The following is a 21129-nucleotide window of genomic DNA, read 5'->3' as shown; positions in this document are numbered from 1 at the left end:
TAAAAGTGATCAAAAATAATAAAATTGTACCATGAAAACAAATTTTTTTTGTACATTACTCATGTCGAAAAGTATAGTTGTTATTGTTCTTTTAAAACCCCGCCAAGGCCCCGCTGTAACGTTCTAAATAAAATTTCTCGATCCAAGCCAAGGTCTCATTCAATCCAACTGCGTCGAAAAGGGGCTGTGCTCTCATTTATTCTGTTCGGCGCCAGTGAAATCGCCTATTTCAACGTGACTCCCTGTGTCATTCGTTAAATCATGCTGCAGCAAGTTGTAAGAGCTTCCATACAGAAGCGCTGCGTGTTTCTGATTCGCAACGTCTGTGTTCCGCGCCGCGGATTTTGTACTTACGGTCCCGACGACTCTCGGCCTGTGGACGCCATGCACGATGTCGCCTTCGACGAGGAAAATCTCCAGTTCATCGTGTGTCCGGTCACCAAGAAGCCCCTTCGATACGACAATGTCAAGAACGTACTGATATCAGACGAGCTTGAAAAGGCATACCCCATAAAGAACGGTATTCCTAACTTACTTCCCAGCAGTGCTGTGTCGCTCGACGAACTGTAAGTGGAGAAGTCAAGCTGCGAACAGGAATACGTTGAATCTGTGACTAATATTTTAGAGCAAAGAAATTGTTATGGATAGTCTGCTGACCCTGTAGCCTTCCTTTACTTGAAGTTTCCGACGCTGGCGCTTCATAGAATCGCATGTAAGCGGCGATTGCAAATCTGCAGTGTTGCAATGCAAATTTGCATTATTGCAAATCTGCACAGCTTCAAACTTAGTCCGTACTATTAGTTCATGGTGCGTTTGTAAATACACTGATCATGTGTTTTTTGACGTCGCTTGTTGTGCTCTTATTTGTCTCTTGCTGGAGGCCGTCAAATTCTAGGAGGTTCACTATTTTGCAGAACATGAGATCCTTAGCGTTTTAAAGATGTGTGTGATAGCCTTGGATGTGCGTGCCTTCATACTCACTCCAGGAATATTAGTAACCATGATAGAGCCTACATGAGTCCTTCTTTAGAAATAAAACGCATCCCTACCTGTAATTTACTTCAAACTTACAGTAGCATGTCTTTTTTTTTTTTTTTTCATACTTATCGGGACATTACTTTCAGTTCATATCGTGTCTGTACTTTGGAATCGGGCGTACTAGATATAATTTTTAAAATGTTGGTTCTTTCCGTTTCTCGACAACTGTACAGGGAACATTTTCCGGCGCTTCCGTAGCGTGTCGTAGCAAACTTCAACCTTCACCTTCCCTGTCGGTCAGAATTACTTGAAGCGCACCATGACGACGTGCCTGGTAGCCTGAATCGTATTGGGATGCTTAACCACATGGACCAAATCAAAAAATGAGAACGGACTTAAGACCTACAAAAGGGTTAACCGCAGAAATAGGCTGAAAAAAAATTACGTTACTTCCTAATGCGAAATTTGAGCGCAGCTGTTACACCGTTTTCGATAGATTGAGGCAAAGATTTCGAGCAAGACATGTATGTACAATTGCAGACAACTGTTTTATTTTTCGCACATATTCCTTCAAGAAACACTCCTTTAACAGTTCTTGACTGTCATGAAGGAAGCTTTGTGGTCGGAGAAATGAAGAGAGCAATTAAGTTATCAGGAGGTTGCGGGAGGTTGCAGGAGGAAGTGCGTGGGCCTTTAGGAACGTTGCGCGGCGAAGAGACTAATGCCACAATTTGCAGACGGGAAGAAAGAACCTTCGCAAATATCCTAAACTGACTTGAAAACGATGTAGCCAAAAGTATCAAGCATCTCATTGAATTGCTAGCAGTATGTTTTAAAGGAAAATAAGGGCGGGCTAGATTCGGGCCAGGCTATAGCCAGGCTTCTCTCGAAAGCCAAGGGACGATCGGCTAGAGATCCGGACTATCAAACTAGCTGTATATACACAAAATACATCAAAATGTGATGTTTTTCTTTGTGAGCGTGTGGATTCTCGGTTACTGCACATGTTACCCTGCAGTTCGGTGTGGGCGCTCGCATTATTCATGAATTATTATATTTGCAGTATGTATGTGTGGTCACGTCTTCCACTTGAGCTCTGAAGAGTGTCTTTCATAATTGGGTCACAGGAAGGGAAAGGCGCAGTATCTGTCCCACTTGTTTCTGTGGACACCTGAAGCATGCCGTAAGGGAAGAAAGGAAGGTGGGAGTGGAAGTGGAGCTGGTTACAATGGAAAGGCGCAGTATTTGCCACACTTGTTTCTATGAACACCTCGCGTTGTAAGGGAAGGAAGAAAAGTGAGAGTGAAAGTATAGTTACGAGGGACAACGACGCCGAAGAGAAACCCAGGAACGGGCGCCAAAGAGCTCGGCTTTAAAAAAAGCAGTTGCTATTTTGGACTTGAGGCTGGTCTCTTCAATATAGTGCCAGCAGAATTCGAAAGTGAAGCTCATTTTTCATGCTGCAAATAGTTCACTCGTCATGAATGCATGATGACACATGTTCCTAATCTCAACACGACCACGCCCACTGAGGGTGAATTTATAATGTGCCAAAGGGAGACTACCATTACTAAACAAATTAGGCCAGATGAACAGTTGTCAAATGGAAGTTGATTGAAAATGGAGGCAGCATCTGCCTAGATTAACTTCAGGGATGCAGCACGTTTTTATAGTGGTCAGGTTAGGTTGTGATGGGTGCTTGTATGCAGATGTACAGCACCAGACGAACTCATTATGTCCGTGTTGCAATTTTACAGCTTAGTAGTCGTAGCTAGGTGTAGCTAGGTGTAGTTTTTATGTTAACTATTGAGGAGGAAGATGACTGTGCGACAATCACAGGGGTACAATGATAACTAGTCTTCGCGCTTTTTTCCTTTCTGTACCTAGAGCATTATATAATGGTCACTGTGATGCCAGAATGATGAATTGTTTTGATATTGGAACATTTCATTGTCTTGAATTGTTTCGAATGTATAAAATTTCTGAAAATAGTGTTGTCAGATTTAGAAATGCAAATTGGGAGGGCAGTGTGAGTGTTGCTCAACAGAGTTAGCAAGACAGGCTCAGTCACTCAGAGACAGAAAAATGTGTTCAAGTTTTATAATCCGGCAGTCTTCCGTATCCATGGGGTAAATTTGTGGACCTTAGCATAGAACCCATATTTGCCTTTTGACAAACAGCTCTGCTCTCCAAAGCTGACAATGCCGACGACATAGAATTTTCCATTGCTTTCCGCGACAAAGGGGCTCCCACTGTCTCCTTCGCAAGTATCTCTGTGCGTCTGGCCCTTGGAGTAGCCGGCACAGAACATGTTGTCCGTTATCTGAAATATTATAGAGAAGACGCATTAGTTCATTTCAGGACCATCGCGCGCAGGCTGCTAGCGCGCCTACTCTCGACACCAGGCGTACCTCGCTAGTCACATTTGTCCCTGTTCCAGAGACTACAACATTTTGAAGCGCACTGTTCCCTCGACCCAATATACGAGGGTATAGTCTACCATGTAGGTTGCGAGCTGCAAATCGCCGTTTATACGCAGCGGTGTTTTTTTTTTCTTTTTTCTTTTTCCCGGGGGCTGCCCTTCGCATGTAATAAATGCACACGATTTCACGATTTGTTGATATATATATATATATATATATATATATATATATATATATATATATATATATATTTTCTTTTTGCGCATGACGATGTAGAATTTTTGGTTTGGACCTGACTCCATGGTGTGACAAAAATCGGATCGGCGAGCATCGCGCTGAAGGTTCCTTAGGCGTTCTGCCTAAGGAACCTTCAGCGCGATGCTCGCCGATGTGCTCGCCGTGTGTCCTCGGCCACCAGTGGTTAGTCATTGGCTATAGTTTACCGTTCCTTTAAGGAAATGTAACTACGAATATAAAAAATCCAAACTGTTATTTTTTTATTTGTAGACGTGCAAAATGATTTAGCGTAATAACTTTTTGCTATCAGTATCTGCCAGAAACGCAACAAACACGATTTATTTACATGCCATGCTCTGGCCCGAGCTGCTAAACAGCTCTTTCACACACACCGATAGCATGGAAATAGATTATACTCTTATTGAGCTGCTACTGTGGTAATATTTGTTCAGAACTTAAAAGAAACAGAGAAACGGTGTTGCGCCCTCTAGCGGTGACTCTGTGGTTAGGGCTCTTGACTGTTGAGCCCGAAAACATGGGTTCGATCACAGAAGCTACGGCCGCTCTTCGATGACGACGGAGCTGAAGGCGCATGTGTAGTGTGCGATGTCAGTGCACGTTAAACAACCGCAGGTAATCGTTAAATTCCCAGAGCACTCCACTACGGCGTACCTCATAGCCGATGCCATTTTTGGACGCTAAATTCCATATACTACACGAAAACTGAGTTGTTATGCTCCAGCTAGCATTTATTTGCTGCTGTTTTTTTCTTTAGCATGTACGACAATGTACGTGTAGGATTTAAATATGTATCATGCATTACATGCGCAGGAGCAACGGTTTGAGAGGCACTAGATTTTCCAGGCATTAAAATGAATTATCCTTATGCGGCGGTGTTTATGAATAAAGCGCAACAAAAGTTGCCTGTTGTTAGCTTGTTTACTCAGATCAGCACACAGCGGTAATTTGTTGGTGTGACTGGCATACGTACACCAGTGACACCGCGCAAACGACAGCACAGCCTAAGTGGTGAGGATCGAACTGGCTGGCAGGAAGGAGGAAGAGCTCATATATTGGAAGTGTAATTATATTCGAGTCGTACGCAAGGGTAATGTTTGCAATTGTTCACGAACGTTTCCTCGTCAGTAAGGCACCGAAACGGCAGCATTACAGCGCTGCTGCGTACTGAGCACCAACATAGTCAAGGTGAACGTCAAACAAAATCTCACATATAAAGAGTCGATTTTAACTACGACAATGCAAATAAGCTTGCTCCAATACAATCGTGCGGTGGAAATATTTTTGGCAATATTCTGTAGTGTCCGAAGGCTAGCTAAAAGTGGCTACTAAAGTCCCTTGAGTGGCTACCGGGCAGATGCGGCCGCGTCGATCCGCGGTACCGCAGTCCCCATGGAAGCGCCCGCGCGGCGGCGTGCTAATCGGCAGAAAACGGCGGCGCCCGAAAACGGCTAAAAAATCTGATCAATACGGTATGCATGTAAAAGAAAGCTTGTAAGGTTTATAATGTGGACATAGCTAGTACACAGTCTCATATTTGCATGAAGTTGATCCATAGCTGATAGGAACATTATCCTCCTTCGGAATGAATGGTTATATTTTTGCTGCAGTTTACAATGGGTCTTGACGTTATTGTTGAAGTTGAGGTGTGACGAGGGATTGTTATGGAGAAGAGCACAAGGGCTTGGAAGCGTTACATGTTGAGTTTCTCAAAATGTGATTTCCATTTTACACATACCTATAAAGGTTTCAGGCCTGTACATCGATCTCGTTTTAGCGAGGCTCCGATGAACTCAACTGGCGTGCGTCCGACTAGGCCTGAACCATTGTACGGACCCCAGCTATGGTTTTACTGGTGGATCCATGCACCGTAACGTATCGCACTTCGGCACCGCAGGAAGGCCATGTGTCACTTTACTGGGTAGTAGGGAATGTAAGGTAGTAGGGTTGCAGGGAATGTAGGGAATCGCACAGCGTGCGACTAGTCGAGTGCGACTTAGCCGACGATGCGATTAGGTGGCACTGCGTCAAGTGACGTTCGTCTCGCGCCAGAGCTGGAGTCCATAGTTCGGCCAGTACAACTATCTTATTATGGACCTTTCCTCGTTCCTCAAGAAAACCGGTGCGCTTTCTGGCGTAATTTAGCGTGTAAATGTGTGCGCCATATACAGTGAGAGCGCAGTCAGCAGAGGTGGGCATTTGACCTCAAAAACCTCGACCTCACCTCAAACTCAAAAAATATTTGGCGACCTCACTCAAACTCAACCTCATCAACTGAGGTTGAGGTCCCCCAGGCGACCTCACCTCACTTTTCAGGTGACCATTGGCGACCTCACTCAACCTCACCTCAAACTCAAAATGTGAGGTTGAGGTCGGGCGCTTGGCCTCAAAAAAAAAAAAAATAATAATAATAATCATTAAGTTAAACCGTAACTTAAAGCAAATATACATTTCTCGGTAATCCTAGGGTATATCGGCTAGCCAGAATTTTGTCGTATGAAGGCTGTATTTTACTTCTAATATTATATAACAATTATCCCAGATAAAAGCAGAAAAACTCCGGACACTACATGTCCAACTCTGCAATAAAGTGGCAATCCTCTCCCCCTCCTCGCCTACCCTTTTGTGGTCGGTTTCAATCTAAGGCCTACATGGGTACCATGTTACTACGCATAGGCCCATAATGCAATACAAAGAGTTTATCCCATGTGACCCACGTGAATAAGATTCGTATTAGAAATAAAACAAGCCAGTTCTTACTATAAACTGAAAAGACAAATGCTGTTGACCCTAGTGACACCGACAACAATGATGATATGCTCTTTTTCTTTTCTTGCCACATAGCGCTAAACAGACAGGGACAAAGCGAGACACACGGGACGCGCATTTTTTTTTTTTTTTCGCCCGTCCCGTATGTCTGGCGGTGTCCCTGTCTATTTAGCGCTATGAGGCAAGGAAACCGACACCAACTCGCCCAAGCTTCCATCCTTGCTCTTTTTCTTAATTCGAAAAAAAAAAAAAAACTGATGATTGCCGAGCTTTTTTCTAATACACTGTACATTGTTTTGCGACAGAATACATTAAATTAGGAAAAAAATAGGAATACAGTCGTGCCTCGTTAGTATGGACACTTTGGTTTCTGACCAAAACTGTCCATAAAGCGAGTCATCCATATCAACGAGTCATGAATAAAAACGAAAAGTATATAATTGAGAAAACATTTATAATTAATGGCTGCTGTTTTAATTAATTTGGGTATATAAACACAGCCGAGATGTCGATGCTACCCTCTTCTCCATAAATCCGTCGACCTGAGACGTCATGTCTGTTCTTAAACCTTGTCAGCCATCCTCTTGAGCTCAAGTCAGTTACGCCTAGACAGAGCGTAGAATAATATTTCTCAGTAAACATCTCCCTGTTTTACTGAACAAAAATTCCGTAAGTCATCACAGGTAAAACCTATCAAGACGGAGGAGAAGAAGCACCCATAATGTTGCCGAGGCAGTGAGCCTTCTCTTGAAGCATTTCGTCGCTCACGACATCACCATTCGCGTACACATTCCCGAACCACATTTACAAGGCTGACTCCATTTCTTCGGACTGGGCTGGGCGCTGTAGGACTGTGGCTTTCGCTGCGATGCCGACGTTGAGCCATTTATCGGAGTCCTGTAGTATATATAGATGGTATACCGTCGACCTGGCGAGGCTGAGGCCTAGTTGAACTTGGGTTCAGCCTTTCACGGCTTGGATTGACGAGATGGCTTTTGCCGCTTGTATTCACAGATTTCCCGCTTCGCGCCTAAGTTCAGCTCCATTCTTTTGCGTTTAACTCCCGCTATGCCAAAAGTCAGACTAAAGTTGCGGGTTATAGGCTCCTGCTTCCGCTTGTATTCACAGATTTCCCGCTTCGCGCCTAAGTTCAGCTCCATTCTTTTGCGTTTAACTCCCGCTATGCCAAAAGTCAGACTAAAGTTGCGGGTTATAGGCTCCTGCTTCCTTGCATTCTTTTTCCCTAGTTAAGCTCCCTGACTTTCCGTTCTTCTGATTCTCTTTCTTGCCTTGTACTGTTTCTGTAAGGAAGTGAGGGAGTCAGGTTGGAAGGCTACTATACAGAGGGCTATCGAACAGCCCTTTCCTGTGCCGTTTGTATGTGTTCCTATGAAACAAACCCTGCAAGCTGAAGTACAGTTTACAACGACGGCTAGCCGACTACGAAGAGCTCAGACCTTGTCAAGGCCGCATCGTTGACTCAAGGCGAAACCGACATGCGGATCGCTGTGGCGCAAAATGCGGTAGTTCGGCAGCGCAACAGTGACGAAAACCAGGAGCATGAGAAGGAAGGGCGTCCAGGACGGGACGCCACGTTCTGGTTGCGTGCTCATCGCCTTTCTTTTGTCGCTCTACTTCGTGAGTGTGTCTTAACCCTGACCGAAAAGCGTTAACGGCTTAATGGAACATACTGTGTGTTCTGGGATAGAAAAACTTAAGTTCCCACCCCCAATTTTGGCGCTTGTCTTTCTTCTTATTATTTCTTTCTTGCGCTTTTACCGGCCTCTCTTCTGTTCACGTTCAGCAGAATTTATTGCGACCTCATGTTGCTATTTTCCCGACTGCGGCCTCTAGTTGCAGCTGCCGCTGCACCCAGAAATCTCCCGGTTCTCTCCTTTTGGGGTCTTCTGACCCTCGGTTTGCTGTGTACGATCCCTGCCATCCACCCTCCTTTTCTCCTCCTCCTCCCTTCCTTTCCGCTCTTGCGCCCCCCCCCCCCCCCCCCCCCCTCCCCTCCTAAAACGACGACAGGCCCGCTTTGGTTCTTTCCAACTCCACAGGACTCGTTCAGGCATCCGACCGTATCGGCTGTCGCATAGGTTCCCGGCCTGCGCACCCTTCTTTAACTTGTGTTCGGACTCCCCTGCTTTTTTCAAACGATGTCCATATTAACTAGACAAAAAAACATAGGCCAAATAGGCTGTGTGCATTCATCCCCTGTCCATTGTTTAGAGAGCGAGTTTCTATATTAACGAGGCATAAATACATTGAAAAATCTTCGCCCCCAGAAAACTGTCCATAATTCGGCTCCTCCATATTAACGGATGTCATTTAACGGGGCACAAATTTTCTATAATAGCCATTCATGAAACGACTTGTGAAGACTAAATCCCCAACAAAACAAACAAAAGAGGAAAAGACAGCACAACACTAATTAATCATAATACTCGGCCAACGCCGAATAAACCTTCAGAAAATTTCGAAAACGAATGCTGTTTATCTTATGAGGTCCCAACCGGCCACTCCTGGGCGTTTGTTTATAATTCTGTGATCCCGTGGCGTATTGCAAGAATTGGCGGAATTGCTTCTTTGAGCACCACGCTTACATTAAAATTACAAGGGTCGGAACTGCTAGGAAAGAGGGTTAAACGTGAACCACTTTGCTGTCGCGAACATCGGCTCGCCCGTCAAATTTCGCCGGAGCAAAATGTCCAACTCCCACCCGCCTAAAATAAAAAAAAACACTATATAAATACTTGCACGTCCGAACTGAATACTGAATGCCATTTCACCAACAATTCTGAGATGAGCTTCTTTGTGGTATTCACGTGTTTTCCTTTGAAGACTGAACTAATAAATTGCACGGTGGTGTCTCCGAAGCTGCGTCGCCGCATGCACCGTACGTGAATCTAGAGAAACCGTTTCCCCGTTAGTGTCGTATAGTTACAGCACATAAACGTAAAATAAAGACAAGAACAACAGAAAAGAGGCGAGCAAGCAGCCCGGAGGGACCGCGCCCCCTGCTGTGCACGCTCTCCTCCCTTCGCCGTCCGTCTCCATGGCATCTGGTTTTGCTCATGCAGTGAATGCCGAACTGTCACCAATACACACCAAAAGGCAGTGGCGTATGAGTGCCAGCTCCGCTTTCAGAGACTAGATCGCGCTTTCCAATGCTTGCAAAAGAAAAAAAAAAAAAAAAAACTAAATGACCGCGCCGATAATTGGAAAGGAGGGTTGTGCCATAGGCCTCTGAAAAGATGCCAAAGAAAGAGCCTAATGTGAGGGAAGAAGCGTGTTCTCTTTTCGGCAGTGTACGAACTATGATTGACATACAAGAAAATATATATAAAGAAATACCATGTTGCCGAAAGTAATAACAAATGTCGCACATTAAAAACAGAAGTGAACTGCGCTTCCCAGAGCGTATAGAAGGTTTGATACATCGACTTAGTATTGCATTCCTCAATGCTAGCATGTAATTGGCTTCATTCACATATATCTAAATTGATTTTTAAAGAAAAAAAAAACAAATGTCTAAAAAAATTATTCCGACATCTGGCCACAAAAATTTTCATCCGATTGATTTGTCCACCTCGAGCAGACGGGAGCACAAAAGAGACACGCTCAGTTCGCCACACCAATTCGTCCGTCTAGACACCAAAATGTCGAGCCGGAAACCATCTCAATATTTTCTAGCTCATAAAAACATGTAGGAGAACGCTTTTCTCTTTTTTTTTCTGCGCCTGAATAAGATATTTCAAGGGAAATCTGATATTATGAAGTTAAGAATCCCTTACTCTCCTCCTTCCTCCTGCATTGCTTGATTTCACTAGAATTTCACTAGAATAGAAGGGCCTTAGCGGAGCGAAATCATTTTTTTTTTTCATTGGGCTTTACTGTATGCAAGGCCCATATAATTTTTTGTCTCTTCTATCTCGGCAAATAGTTAACATGCGCAGGCTTCTTTCCTGTATACCAGCTGCGCCTTATAAGCTATGCCGTTCGTTTCATCCTCTTGCATGTTTTACCGCTATATTGGGTATGTAAGGAACGCTAGCACCTTCATCCCATTGCAGTTGTTCGGGGCCACCTGTGAATCTGTGAGAAGAAACAAGCAGCCAAAGAGAAGTTGTTCTGGAGAATACAAGAATATAAATTTACAGGACCGGAATATAGAACGATGACGTACAATTCTAAAGGGAGGGCTTCAATAAAATGCTCAGATGGTATTGTGCCGGTTTTCCTGGTTTGTTCATGTTTTCCTTTTTTTATCTGTCAGTATCACGTGCTCTAACAATTTCGCTGCACCATTTTCTGTTAAGTTTCCGTGTAATGTACAGCGAGATCGAATGTAAGGCAGCAGCCGTGACGTTAGCGCCTAGAAACGGGCATGCACACGACAAACAGCTCTTCTCCGTGCCGTCTGCACAAAGACAATTTGCTTCGCTTTTTAGTTTGCGTGTTTCTTTGCGGCATCCGACAAAAACACCGCGGGTCAACTTGAGTTACGTGCTTTGCGCGCTCCTGGGTGTTTGAGTCTGCGGCAAGCATCGGCACAAACAAGTCAGAGGAAATGGGGGTGGCGGGCGGGGGGCATGAGTAGTTCGTGAAGTAAAAAAAAAATATATCTCCGTCCAAGAAGACCAGAGGGAAGCGTCCTCCGGCTGCGGACATTACGGTGGAATGCCGAAAGCTGGGCAGGGGCTGCGGCATCCGGTCGTCCGAACGGGGGGTAACCAAACACCGAGAGTCGACGGGCACACCGCAGGCAGTACGCTCGAGCTCCACGTCAAAAGGGGCTCTCTTCGAAGAAAGCCGTGGCAACAGCAAAAAGCCTGGACCTCACAATTTCGACCTCACACAATGACGACCTCACTCAACCTCCAACTCACGCGTGAGGTTGAGGTCCAATTTCGTGACCTCACTCAAAAAATTTCGAGCTGTCGCCGACCTCACCTCAACCTCACCTCACTCCGTGAGGTTGAGGTCATTTTGAGGTTGAGGTCGACCTCATGAGGTCGAGACCTCATGAGGTTGCCCGCCTCTGGGTCGGGGTAGCTCACCTCCAGTTCAGTGGACGCCTTGCAGACGACAGGCGCCTTGATGGGGACGCGGATCTCTTGGAGCACCTTGGAGTGGTCGGCCTTTTCTGTCTTTCCCCAACCAGACACGACTCCGTGCACATCTGGTTTGGAGAAGAACGTCTCCTTCACGAAGTCCGGGTCCCCGAGCGCCGCTGGCCGCACGTAGTCGCTGAACTCCACGTTCGAGTCCATCTTGACCAGAGCGATGTCCGCGTCCTTATGGTAGGAAGTATGGTGCAGGCTGTTAAAATCACCTTTGGTCGGCCTTAAAACAACAATGCTGAGCCTGAAATACAGTTTCGAAATTAAACTGTCTTCCGAGCCGTACATATTGTCACGTGGTAGTGACAAGGCCGAGGCACAAAAGAAAAGACAGACGTAATAACACTGAAGTCAACTCTGTATTGGGCAGACTTTCAGCCGCAAAAGAACTGAGAAACACGACGGTTTAGATAGAAGCAAATGTACTCTTCGGTCGTCCAACAAAGAATGTCCGTAGCACTCGTCAACGTTAAATATAAAGGCTGCTCAGAACAATCAAGATAACGTCGCAAACTGCTACTAGCACAACCTGGAACATTGTACAAACGTACGCGAGTGATCGGAATCTTCGAGACAGATATCGGCGCACCTTGCGCTACAACGAAAGTGATAAAGGTGCGCCTCGCGACATCGAGCATTAACAAACAAACAGAACTGATACGCGAGCCAGAATCAGAGTGATAAGGTCGCATGCCGGCGGCTGCCAAAAAATAGCAAATATAGTTTTGTAGGTTTCGCGGCAATATGCTTCCTCATCTCGACTAGCACACATGTTAGCCGACCACAATTTTAACCAGCGTACAGAAGACGATACCGACAACATATTTTATGAACGCTGGGGTTTACGCGTTTAAAGACCAGTATAAGCGAGGTCAGGAAAAGTGAAATTGAAATAGCGCTGTGAACAAAACTCCCATTATATCTTTCACTTTCTCCAGCGTATAATCACACCGTGAACCTTCGTGTTTACGTCAGAAAGTGTCCTTGATGTTTAAATAAAAGCCTAAATATCGCTGAGTACTTTGATATCCCTTGAAATTATGTATTCTCTTAGGCAGTTCTTGTAATTTACCGCTTACTTTTACCTGCACCATTTACACTTGTTTGCTTGCTTCCTCATAATTATTTTTCGTTGCTTGTATTTTTAATATTACCTGCACTGTCTTATGAGCATGTTTCGGCAGCCCCTACTCGTTTGTAGATCCACAGTAGCGTTGGCTCAGTTTTTGTTAGGGCCCTATAAACAACATGATGAAATGATACCGTACCAACTCGCCCAGATGTCTCTTCTGTTACTATAAACAACACCTAACCTGCTCCTCTGCAGCGCCTCAAGGCCTGAAGCTGTGCGAATGAGAGGCTTGCAAGGTCGTTTCGAACGTGCCTGAGATACTCTGTCGTAGTCGGGATGGCTGAAGATGCTCTCGATGCGGGCGGCCCGTTGGTAAGGCTCGGAGACGAACTGGTTGTGCTTTCCCAACAACACCTGCACCTGCGATGGCTGGGCACCCTCTCCCAGAAGCTCGAAGCAGTGGGCGGCCGTCAGCACCCAGCGCTCGTTGAGGAGCGCGCCGCCGCAGTGTGCGGGAGAGTCCGGAAGCTTGAACATCACCTAATGAACCCGAAGAAACAGGCAGCGTAAGAAGCAGACGCTCTGGTCACTGGACTCAGGACTGCGAAACAAAATGGCTTCTCCCGGCCGATCAATATTTTGCCCATCTCTGCATGAGGTAATTGGTGCATAGTGAAAACTGCTCTTATAATTAATATAATCAAGGCGCTAGCTTTGCGAGGAGCAAGAAAAAATAAATGCGGACTAGCGCTGTTATATTGCTGCTCAGTTATAAGGAAAGGAACAAACAAAACGTTATATGTAGTAAGGATTTTCGGAGAATATTTTTTTTTTTTTCATGACCTAGGTCGAAGCTTTATTCATTATAACTTGTTTGTTGCACGTTCTACTACGGGAAATGCCTTCGATACTTTTCTCACATGCTGCTTGCGGATAGCGGAACTAGACATCTCTTTCGTCGATAATTTTCCATAAACGACTCTTCTATTTCGCTATGCAAGATCAAAGGTCATTTCACTTCTCTCATCTTCTGTGTTATTTTGTTTTCATCACCAACCTGACTACGCGCACTGGAGAACAAAGGTCTCTCGAATATTTTCCCCATTAACTCTGTCCTGCGCTAGCTGCGGCCACGTTATCCCACGATGTTCCTAGTCTCGTCCTCCAACCTAACTTTATGTCACCCTCTGCTACGTTTGCCTACCTTTGGAATCCAGTCAGTTAGATCCAGTGATCATCGGTTATTATGCCTTCGTATCACATGACCTGCCCATGCCAATTTCTTCTTGATTTCTACTAGATAACTAAACAGATAGATAACATTAACTAGCGATAGCTCAACCCCTTTTCGTTAGCCTCCCTGTAAGATTCGGCGCGTCGTTTTGTTAATTGTGTGCCTTATCATTTATTGTGGAATTGTCCGCTTGCAGGACATAAAACCAAGTCATTTTCTCTTGCGCGGAAATGTACATACATCGTTCTTCTAGCGTGGCCAGAAAATATCTTGCTGGGCCACAGTGACTGAACGATGGCTTCGGCCAGCGAGCCGGCAGAGGTCTGAACGCGTTCGCTTCTGGCACCAGGTCTGCTTATATGACTCATATACGCGATGTTGTGCAATCGGACGGCAAATTCGATAAAAGAGTAAAAGAGTCCTGACATCATTTTGGACGAGAGCAAAATAGTCCTGACATCATTTTCGACGAATAGTAAATATTTCTCCAAAGTGATGTCACAGAGAACTCCTGTTTATGCATTTGACTTCTGTGAACAGAGATGGTGGGTGATATATTCCTATTTAAGCGCCACCGCCCTTCTTTTCATTGCCGACTTGTCTAGAGCTAGGTGAGCCGGGCTATATAGCTCACGCTCGAGTAGCCGCGCACAGTTCGCGGGGCGGCCAGAAAGTTCATCCATTGTAACTTGCCTTCAACTTGTCTGGAGATAGGTGGAAAAACCCTACATGCTCGAGCAGCCACGGAGAGGGTCCGTAGGGTGGCCATGAAGTATATGCATTACAAGTCGTTGTAAACATGCTGTGCATATTCCTTGCTATAAATAGTTTGCCAAGGATCTATAAAGTTTCCGTAAACTCAGAAGTATGAACAAAGGAGACAACGGGAATAAAAGAACCTATATGTGTATTATATGCATACTTGTATACATAACATCTCTGTCATAATTTCTGCCCGGTAGATGGGTATATACCGACTGTAACGCGGGAAATTGGAGGGAAACGACAAGCTCATTATGATATGGAGGAAGCCAGTTCTCACCGAAACCGAGGAAGGCATATATGAATATAATTTAATTTTTGGTATTGACCAGTGGGAATTACTAGTAGTGTAATCATTTTATGCTGAAAACACAGTCCATTAAAAAATACAAGAAAACCCGAGGGAACGCATCTTTATCCGTTTGGTTTCAGCTTCTTTGCCAAATACGGTTACCGAGGTGCACTTTCTCTCCGCAGCAATAGCGCCGCGCTTTCCTTGGGGACCAGCGCACGTGCCATCGCTGGCAGGTGGTGCACTTGCCATACCGATCATGTCACGTGGTCTCATGACGTCACAACGCGACAACGTCATCAGACGCCAGACTTCAACGTTTCAGGAAAATCCGCGGAAACAGCACGTAGACGTTCTTTCTTGCACCATGTTTTTAACGCTATACAACATCGGCGTTGTGAGCGAAAAAATCAACAACATAACGCTGGCAGCTGACATTGCCGCGCACTGGCTGGACATAGTATTGCCTGACGTTACATTTTGCAGGAGCTGCCAACTGATGCCATCTCCTCTCAAATGTAAGGTGATATCAGAATCCGCCTGCCCAGACCCTTGCATTCACGTTATCGCCATGCCACGGAGGCATGTTCATACGGCTTAGTTAAAGCGGGTCTTTACATGTGGGCTGGTAGCCTACGCTATCGCTTCATACCCTTAAAGGCGGAGCTTAAGTGCCTCCCATATTTTTTTCGTCTAACGATGAATTAACAGGCACAAACCTATTCAGCGCCCGAGACCAGATGCAGGATTGGTGCTGCTGCGCTTCTATGATATATCACATAAAAGATTCACAGATGATCAACGAGATTCATGCTGCGCGTGAGGGTTGCTTTTCAACAGCATGACTGTGCTATCGCCTATATAAAAATTAGGTATATTATGATGCTCGTGTCTGAATAATTCACTGTGCGGTGGTAATTTCATTTTAGGTGACCTAGACCGCCAGGATGTCCCGTAGCCATCGATATTTCTTTTAGGTGAATGGTTCGAACTTAGTGAGATCATCATAACCCTGGGGTCAGACAAGGGGTCATTCCCACATGACACCCCTTGAGGCATGCTCTAGATTTGAAAAGATTTTCGTGACTTTTTCCATGAAAGTACGGAGGCTGGAGATGCAAGATCACTACTGTCTGCACAGGCTCAGCGTATGCGGCGATTAGCTAGACGTATACGAGTACGAGTGTCCCTAAACTGACCTTTTTTTATCGATATGGACTACTGATATTCCAACAACTGAAAATTGGAAAAAAAAAAAAAAGCACATCACCTGCCAAGGGTGGGAACCTTTCTTGGCTTCTTTCCCTCCGACAACTTTTCCGCCGTCATCGTCGCCGTCGTCATCGCTGTCCAGCGGCCTGCTCAGCACGGGGCGTCCGTACACTGCAACGATGGCAATGCTATGTTTTCTTTCTTATTACAGCGAGAGATTTTTATTACAGAACTTTTCACAGCGCTTTTATTACAGAGATTTTTTTATTATTATTATTATTATTAAAGCTTTTTACAGCGAGAGAGTGGGGAAAGCGACAGCTTCCCCACTGGAGAAGCGTAACACCTTTTTGGGGAGGAATCGGTTTTTAGTAAATTAAAGGCACAGCAACTGTCCCACTTCACTGTAGACATCTGAGCCGCGCACATGAGTGATCAGCCGCGAAATGATTTTCGCTGGAGACCATTATGCAGTAAATGTATACAAGGTGTTTCACCTAAGACGTTCCGCGATTTTCCTTATTTTTAGCGTGTAAATTAAAAACAAATTTAACGTGCTCTTCCTGTCGCGGCTCGCATCTGAGCGCTGTGAAAACACGTCACGTGATGCTGGCTCGTAGGCTTTCGCGGCACCAAACTTTCTAGCTCTGCATCGGTGACAAAAATGGCCCGCAGTTTTGGAAATTTGAAAAATGGCATGGATATTCTTTACGGCGGGCTACAAGTATCTCAGTTATTAAATAGCTTACAGTTAAGTATTTAGTTAACGCGCGAATAGTTAGCACGTCTTAGTTGTAATCTAATGCACACCACCGCTGACAGTCTTATGTTATGAAAGAAAGCGGTCATTTAACTCTGAAATTCTGCTTTTAAATGCTGAGGAAAATCTAAATTGTTTCAGCCTGTGCACATCTCAAGCCGCTACTTCTGGCATGATTCGCCAAGATGGGATATAAGCGATTAGACTTTTCCTGCAATGCACAAGTAAGCTTTCGTGATACGGTCAGTCAATTCTATAAAAACAGTGGTTGTTATACACATAAAAAACTAAATTTAGAGCTGCGGCCTGTGCGCTCATCCTCTGGTCACTACACAGCCTGTGTATCTCCAGCCATCACGTACTTCCTAAGAGATGTGACCGTGGTAGCGAAGACCAATAATTAAATGTAAAGCATGCATATTTCACGCAGAATAATAAGCAGAAAATTGAGAATTTTTGCCCGCATGCCTTACCATCTTCCGTGGGGTTTATTCTGACGAAAAAGTAGCCTTCCTCGACGTCGTTATCCAAGGTGAACTTGAGACTCAGACGAGGACTTTTTGACGTCACGTACTGGTGCTCCGATTCCGCTCCGCAGAACGAACCCAGCTGTGAAGAACCTGACACGATCGTAGATTACTCCTTCGCATGTATACTTTACGTGACACTTAAGTGCACTGAAACCAGAACATTGCTTAGGACCAAATACAGAAAATGAACAACCAGGCGTATAAGCTGGAAGAATATAGCTATCTCAGTCACTAAATTTTCGGCCGGCTGTGTAAGGATCAGTTCCCTGACTTTATATGTTACTGCACTTTTGCTGGACTGATGAGTACCACTTGTTTTATCACCAACATCTCGAGTAGCTTGTCAGGTACAGACAGAGTCGTCCACTGCGCACGGTCGTTGCGTTTAAAGCGTCACTGCGTCCAACATGGCTGCATAGCGAAGCAAAGTGACGCAAGCACAGAGGAACCTCTAGGCATTTCTTCACATGGCCTGCCAGTTGGACGCAGTGAAGCTTTGTAGACATCGATCGTGTTCAAATTAAATGTGGACGACTCTGCACGTTAACGGTTAAAAATATTATGTCATAATTAAATATTGCCTCCTCAACTGGTTTGACTGGAAGCGTTTGCCTTACCTTTCATTTATTCATAGGTGGGAAGTGTGATTTATCGCAGCGAATCACATCACACAAAGCATGAAGAGTAAGCCGCGTCATTCATAAGGACGTCTCAGGAACAATGTCATTTAACAGCATCGACATTGCTTTCCCCTCATTCTTCAACGAGCTTACGATCATATTACGTTTTTGTAACATGAATGCATGGTCATGATATTCACAAAATACCGTAAAGAGAGACAGTATCACGTTTGTACCTGTTATGTTGGAGGATTCGGATGCCTCCAGTTTAGACTTGCCGCATTCATTGCCACCTTCGCTGAGGTACACGTCAGCCAAGTCGAGCCTGAGTACGTAGTTCTTGTCGGGTGTCTCCAGAACTACCTCGCACCTCAAGGGTGGCTTGGAGCTTTTGGTGTAGTGCGGGCTCTTGAAAGTTGCCGTTGAGCTGAAGAACTCCAGCTTGCAGGGTCCTAAAAGGGAACATTTTTGGTGACCCCTTCTAAGTGCGGCGCTGCAGTTGCTAGCTTCTCTATCAAATAGGTACTGTAAGGGCAGATAACTGCCGTACGTACCTGATTTGCTTACTTCTGTCACGTGTGCAGAGGAGGAAAGGTGACAGTACCTGCGGGTTGTATTGATATGCACTTAGCAAGAAGTTCATCTGAATTTCTGCCTCGATGCATGCATGTACTATATGCAACAGTTTTCGACCTTTCTATAACGAAGTCGAAGGGGCCCCGCCATCCCTTTGTCGCCCATAAGCCACCTTGGCTGCAATTGTCGCTCGCGAACGGGCTTGCGCACCGTTTTATCCCCCTATTACGTATTTATACACCTATCACAACCCAACATCTGCCAATGTGGCGTTTTAATAGGGGGATAAATGCGTTTTCCCCGCTTAGTCGCGGCTGACAGTTCAAACCGAAGACCACCCAGTGATCGCGTGCGCTACGTCGACCACTGCTGGCCGTTCTCTTGGGATCAAAGGAGCAACACGTGCTGACAACAAACCGGCAACCAGAAAGAAAGAACGACGCATATACAGTAACCAACGCAATATTATTTCCATGCGACTGTAACTGCATGTTAACTATGTAAAATTCGACTTTAATAGCTGGCATGCGTTTGATCTGAAAGAAATGAAGTGCGAGGCCTTTCCGATTGTTTCCGACCAATATGGATTCATACAACACGACAAGTGTCATCCTATCACTATGCCCGTAACTATAATATAACACTTTCATTTGACATGTCAATAGCAACTTGACAACGTGACAAACTTTCGACCTGGGGCCGTATTCCGAGTTTGCGTTGTTATCGAAAGTGTCGCTATCTCCCTGACCTCGAGTCATCTGATTGGTGGAAACACCGGAACCGGATGTCAGCTTGATTGCTACCACTTCCGGTTCTGGCGTTTCCCCCAGTGAGATGACTCGACGTCAGGAGCAGCACTTTCGATAACTATGCAAACTCGGAATACGGACCCTGTGCTGAAAGAGGCGAGATGCCTCTGTCACATGGACACGGTGCAACTCCTTTTAACTCCGTTCAGCTAAGGTCGTCTTTATATATAAGGGGTTGTGCGCAGTGTCACACGACTGCCCTTTAGGAAAAGAAGTTTAAGGAAATCCCAAGTGTAAGCAGTCCGATAATCTTTCCTGAGCAGGCGAAACGGGTGCTTTCGCGCCTAGTGATATCGAGTTCTTGTGTTTAAAAACAAATAGGTTTATTTCACTTCTATACAGATATTCACTAAATCAAGTTCAGTTCATTAAATTAATTTTATTTCACTTTTCTTAGCAATAATAATATTTTTACCTTGCAACATAAGCATTGAGCCTGGACAAAAATGTTTTCGCAATTTGACTCCCAAACTAATGTTGAGTTCTATAACGTACCACTGTTTCAATCAGGAACACATTGTGGCCAGCAATAAATTCGGCGCATGCACGTTAGACTTTAAAAGAAAATAATGGTTTATTTTTGACTTCGTTTCAAAGCGGTGGCACTTCGTTCGGGAAAAAGAAGCTTTAAAAACATCTTAAGGCGTTCATCTGGCGCCTGCATGCTCGCCTCTACCGATAAGCTTTGGTTTGGAGTCAAGCAGCTTAGAGCGCCTGTTCATCGAACTAAGGTGCAGGACTGAAGGATCCATAATCGACAAAAAGCGGGATTCGTCGGAGTCCCAAGATTGCCAAGATTATGATTCTATTTTCTATACATCAGACTGCCCGTGGCTACGTGAAAGATGAACCGTAAACGAGACAAACAGATCATGCAAGTCAGGGACTCGCAAACAAATTCTCACAAACAATAGTCTTACAGCTCGCAGGTCGCGACACATTGCGAACCCACCGCACGTTTCATCATAAGTTTCTAAAGCTCATTTCTGCATTATGCATGATCAAAGCGGTCTGACCTGATGACGCACAAAAAAATGCAGCTCAACTCGCGAAGACTCTTCATCCCCATCGGTGGCTGGTTGTATGTGATGAGGCGTAGTAGGCAACTGAGCGGGCATCTCCCTCGAACAGTGGCGGCGCCTGTCCGCTGTCACGTGCATGTGTTTCGCCCTTCGAGACGGGTGAGAGTGCGCAACTGGTTTCTCCAGCCTCGAAGAAATTTGCACACATCTCAAAGAAGTAAATGCAGCCTGTGTCGCTAAGAGAAGGGAGGAGTGAGTGTAATGGTACTGTCTACTCTTTCTTCTCCATCTCCTGCTTGTGTGTATACCCGGCCGCCAGAAGACGGTAGGTCGTCATATGGCTTGACCTTCGCGTCTTAAGCGGTGTTTAGTGTATAAGCGAAAGACGCGATAGAGGAAGAAAAAGCTGTGCTTGTATCGTGGCTTCGCCAAAGGGTCAAGCAATATGCGTAGACGCCACACGTGTGTCGACACACTTCTGTTGCGAATCGGTTGTTTTGACTGCTAAAGGATGTTACAATGAAGCAACGTCGTTGTTGCTAACGCTCGAAGTAAGACTTTTTTTTTTTTTCTTTTGCGGTGTGACATCTGGAGCAAACAGGTTGACCAGCTTGTCGGTCAATGGCGCAGGCAAGCACATTCTGTTGCCGACAGGAGCCTTGAATGTACGTACTAGCAGTTGCATTGCA

General features: G+C 45.2%; 1 protein-coding gene across 1 annotated transcript; it reads right to left on the bottom strand.

Moving 5' to 3' along the window:
* Window positions 1-3071: 3071 nt before the first annotated feature.
* Window positions 3072-20553, bottom strand: LOC146207587 (coagulation factor IX-like). Its single transcript, XM_084588877.1, has 8 exons — window positions 20435-20553; window positions 18588-18637; window positions 18270-18485; window positions 17357-17503; window positions 16182-16294; window positions 12936-13163; window positions 11489-11725; window positions 3072-3301 (listed from the first exon to the last, which is right to left on the bottom strand). The coding sequence occupies exons 1-8, from the start codon at window positions 20485-20487 to the stop codon at window positions 3077-3079; spliced, it is 1269 nt and encodes a 422-aa protein (XP_084445003.1). The 5' UTR covers window positions 20488-20553; the 3' UTR covers window positions 3072-3076.
* Between the last annotated feature and the right edge of the window lie 576 nt (window positions 20554-21129).

Source organism: Amblyomma maculatum, chromosome 1 (assembly GCF_055883805.1).
Source record: "Amblyomma maculatum isolate TAMU_Amacu chromosome 1, ASM5588380v1, whole genome shotgun sequence".
In the NCBI taxonomy this organism is placed as follows: domain Eukaryota; kingdom Metazoa; phylum Arthropoda; class Arachnida; order Ixodida; family Ixodidae; genus Amblyomma; species Amblyomma maculatum.
This window is presented reverse-complemented; position numbering and strand designations above follow the sequence as displayed.

What these genes read in the sequence shown, in the direction of transcription:
- LOC146207587 (XM_084588877.1), bottom strand. Translation starts at nt 20,487, where the DNA reads ATGGGGATGAAGAGTCTTCGCGAGTTGAGCTGCATTTTTTTGTGCGTC. An exon ending in AAGGTTCCCACCCTTGGCAG is followed by an intron (nt 13,164 to 16,181) that starts GTGATGTGCTTT and finishes CGGGTTCATTAG; the next exon opens with GTGATGTTCAAGCTTCCGGA. An exon ending in AGGCGTCCACTGAACTGGAG is followed by an intron (nt 3,302 to 11,488) that starts GTGAGCTACCCC and finishes ATAATATTTCAG; the next exon opens with ATAACGGACAACATGTTCTG.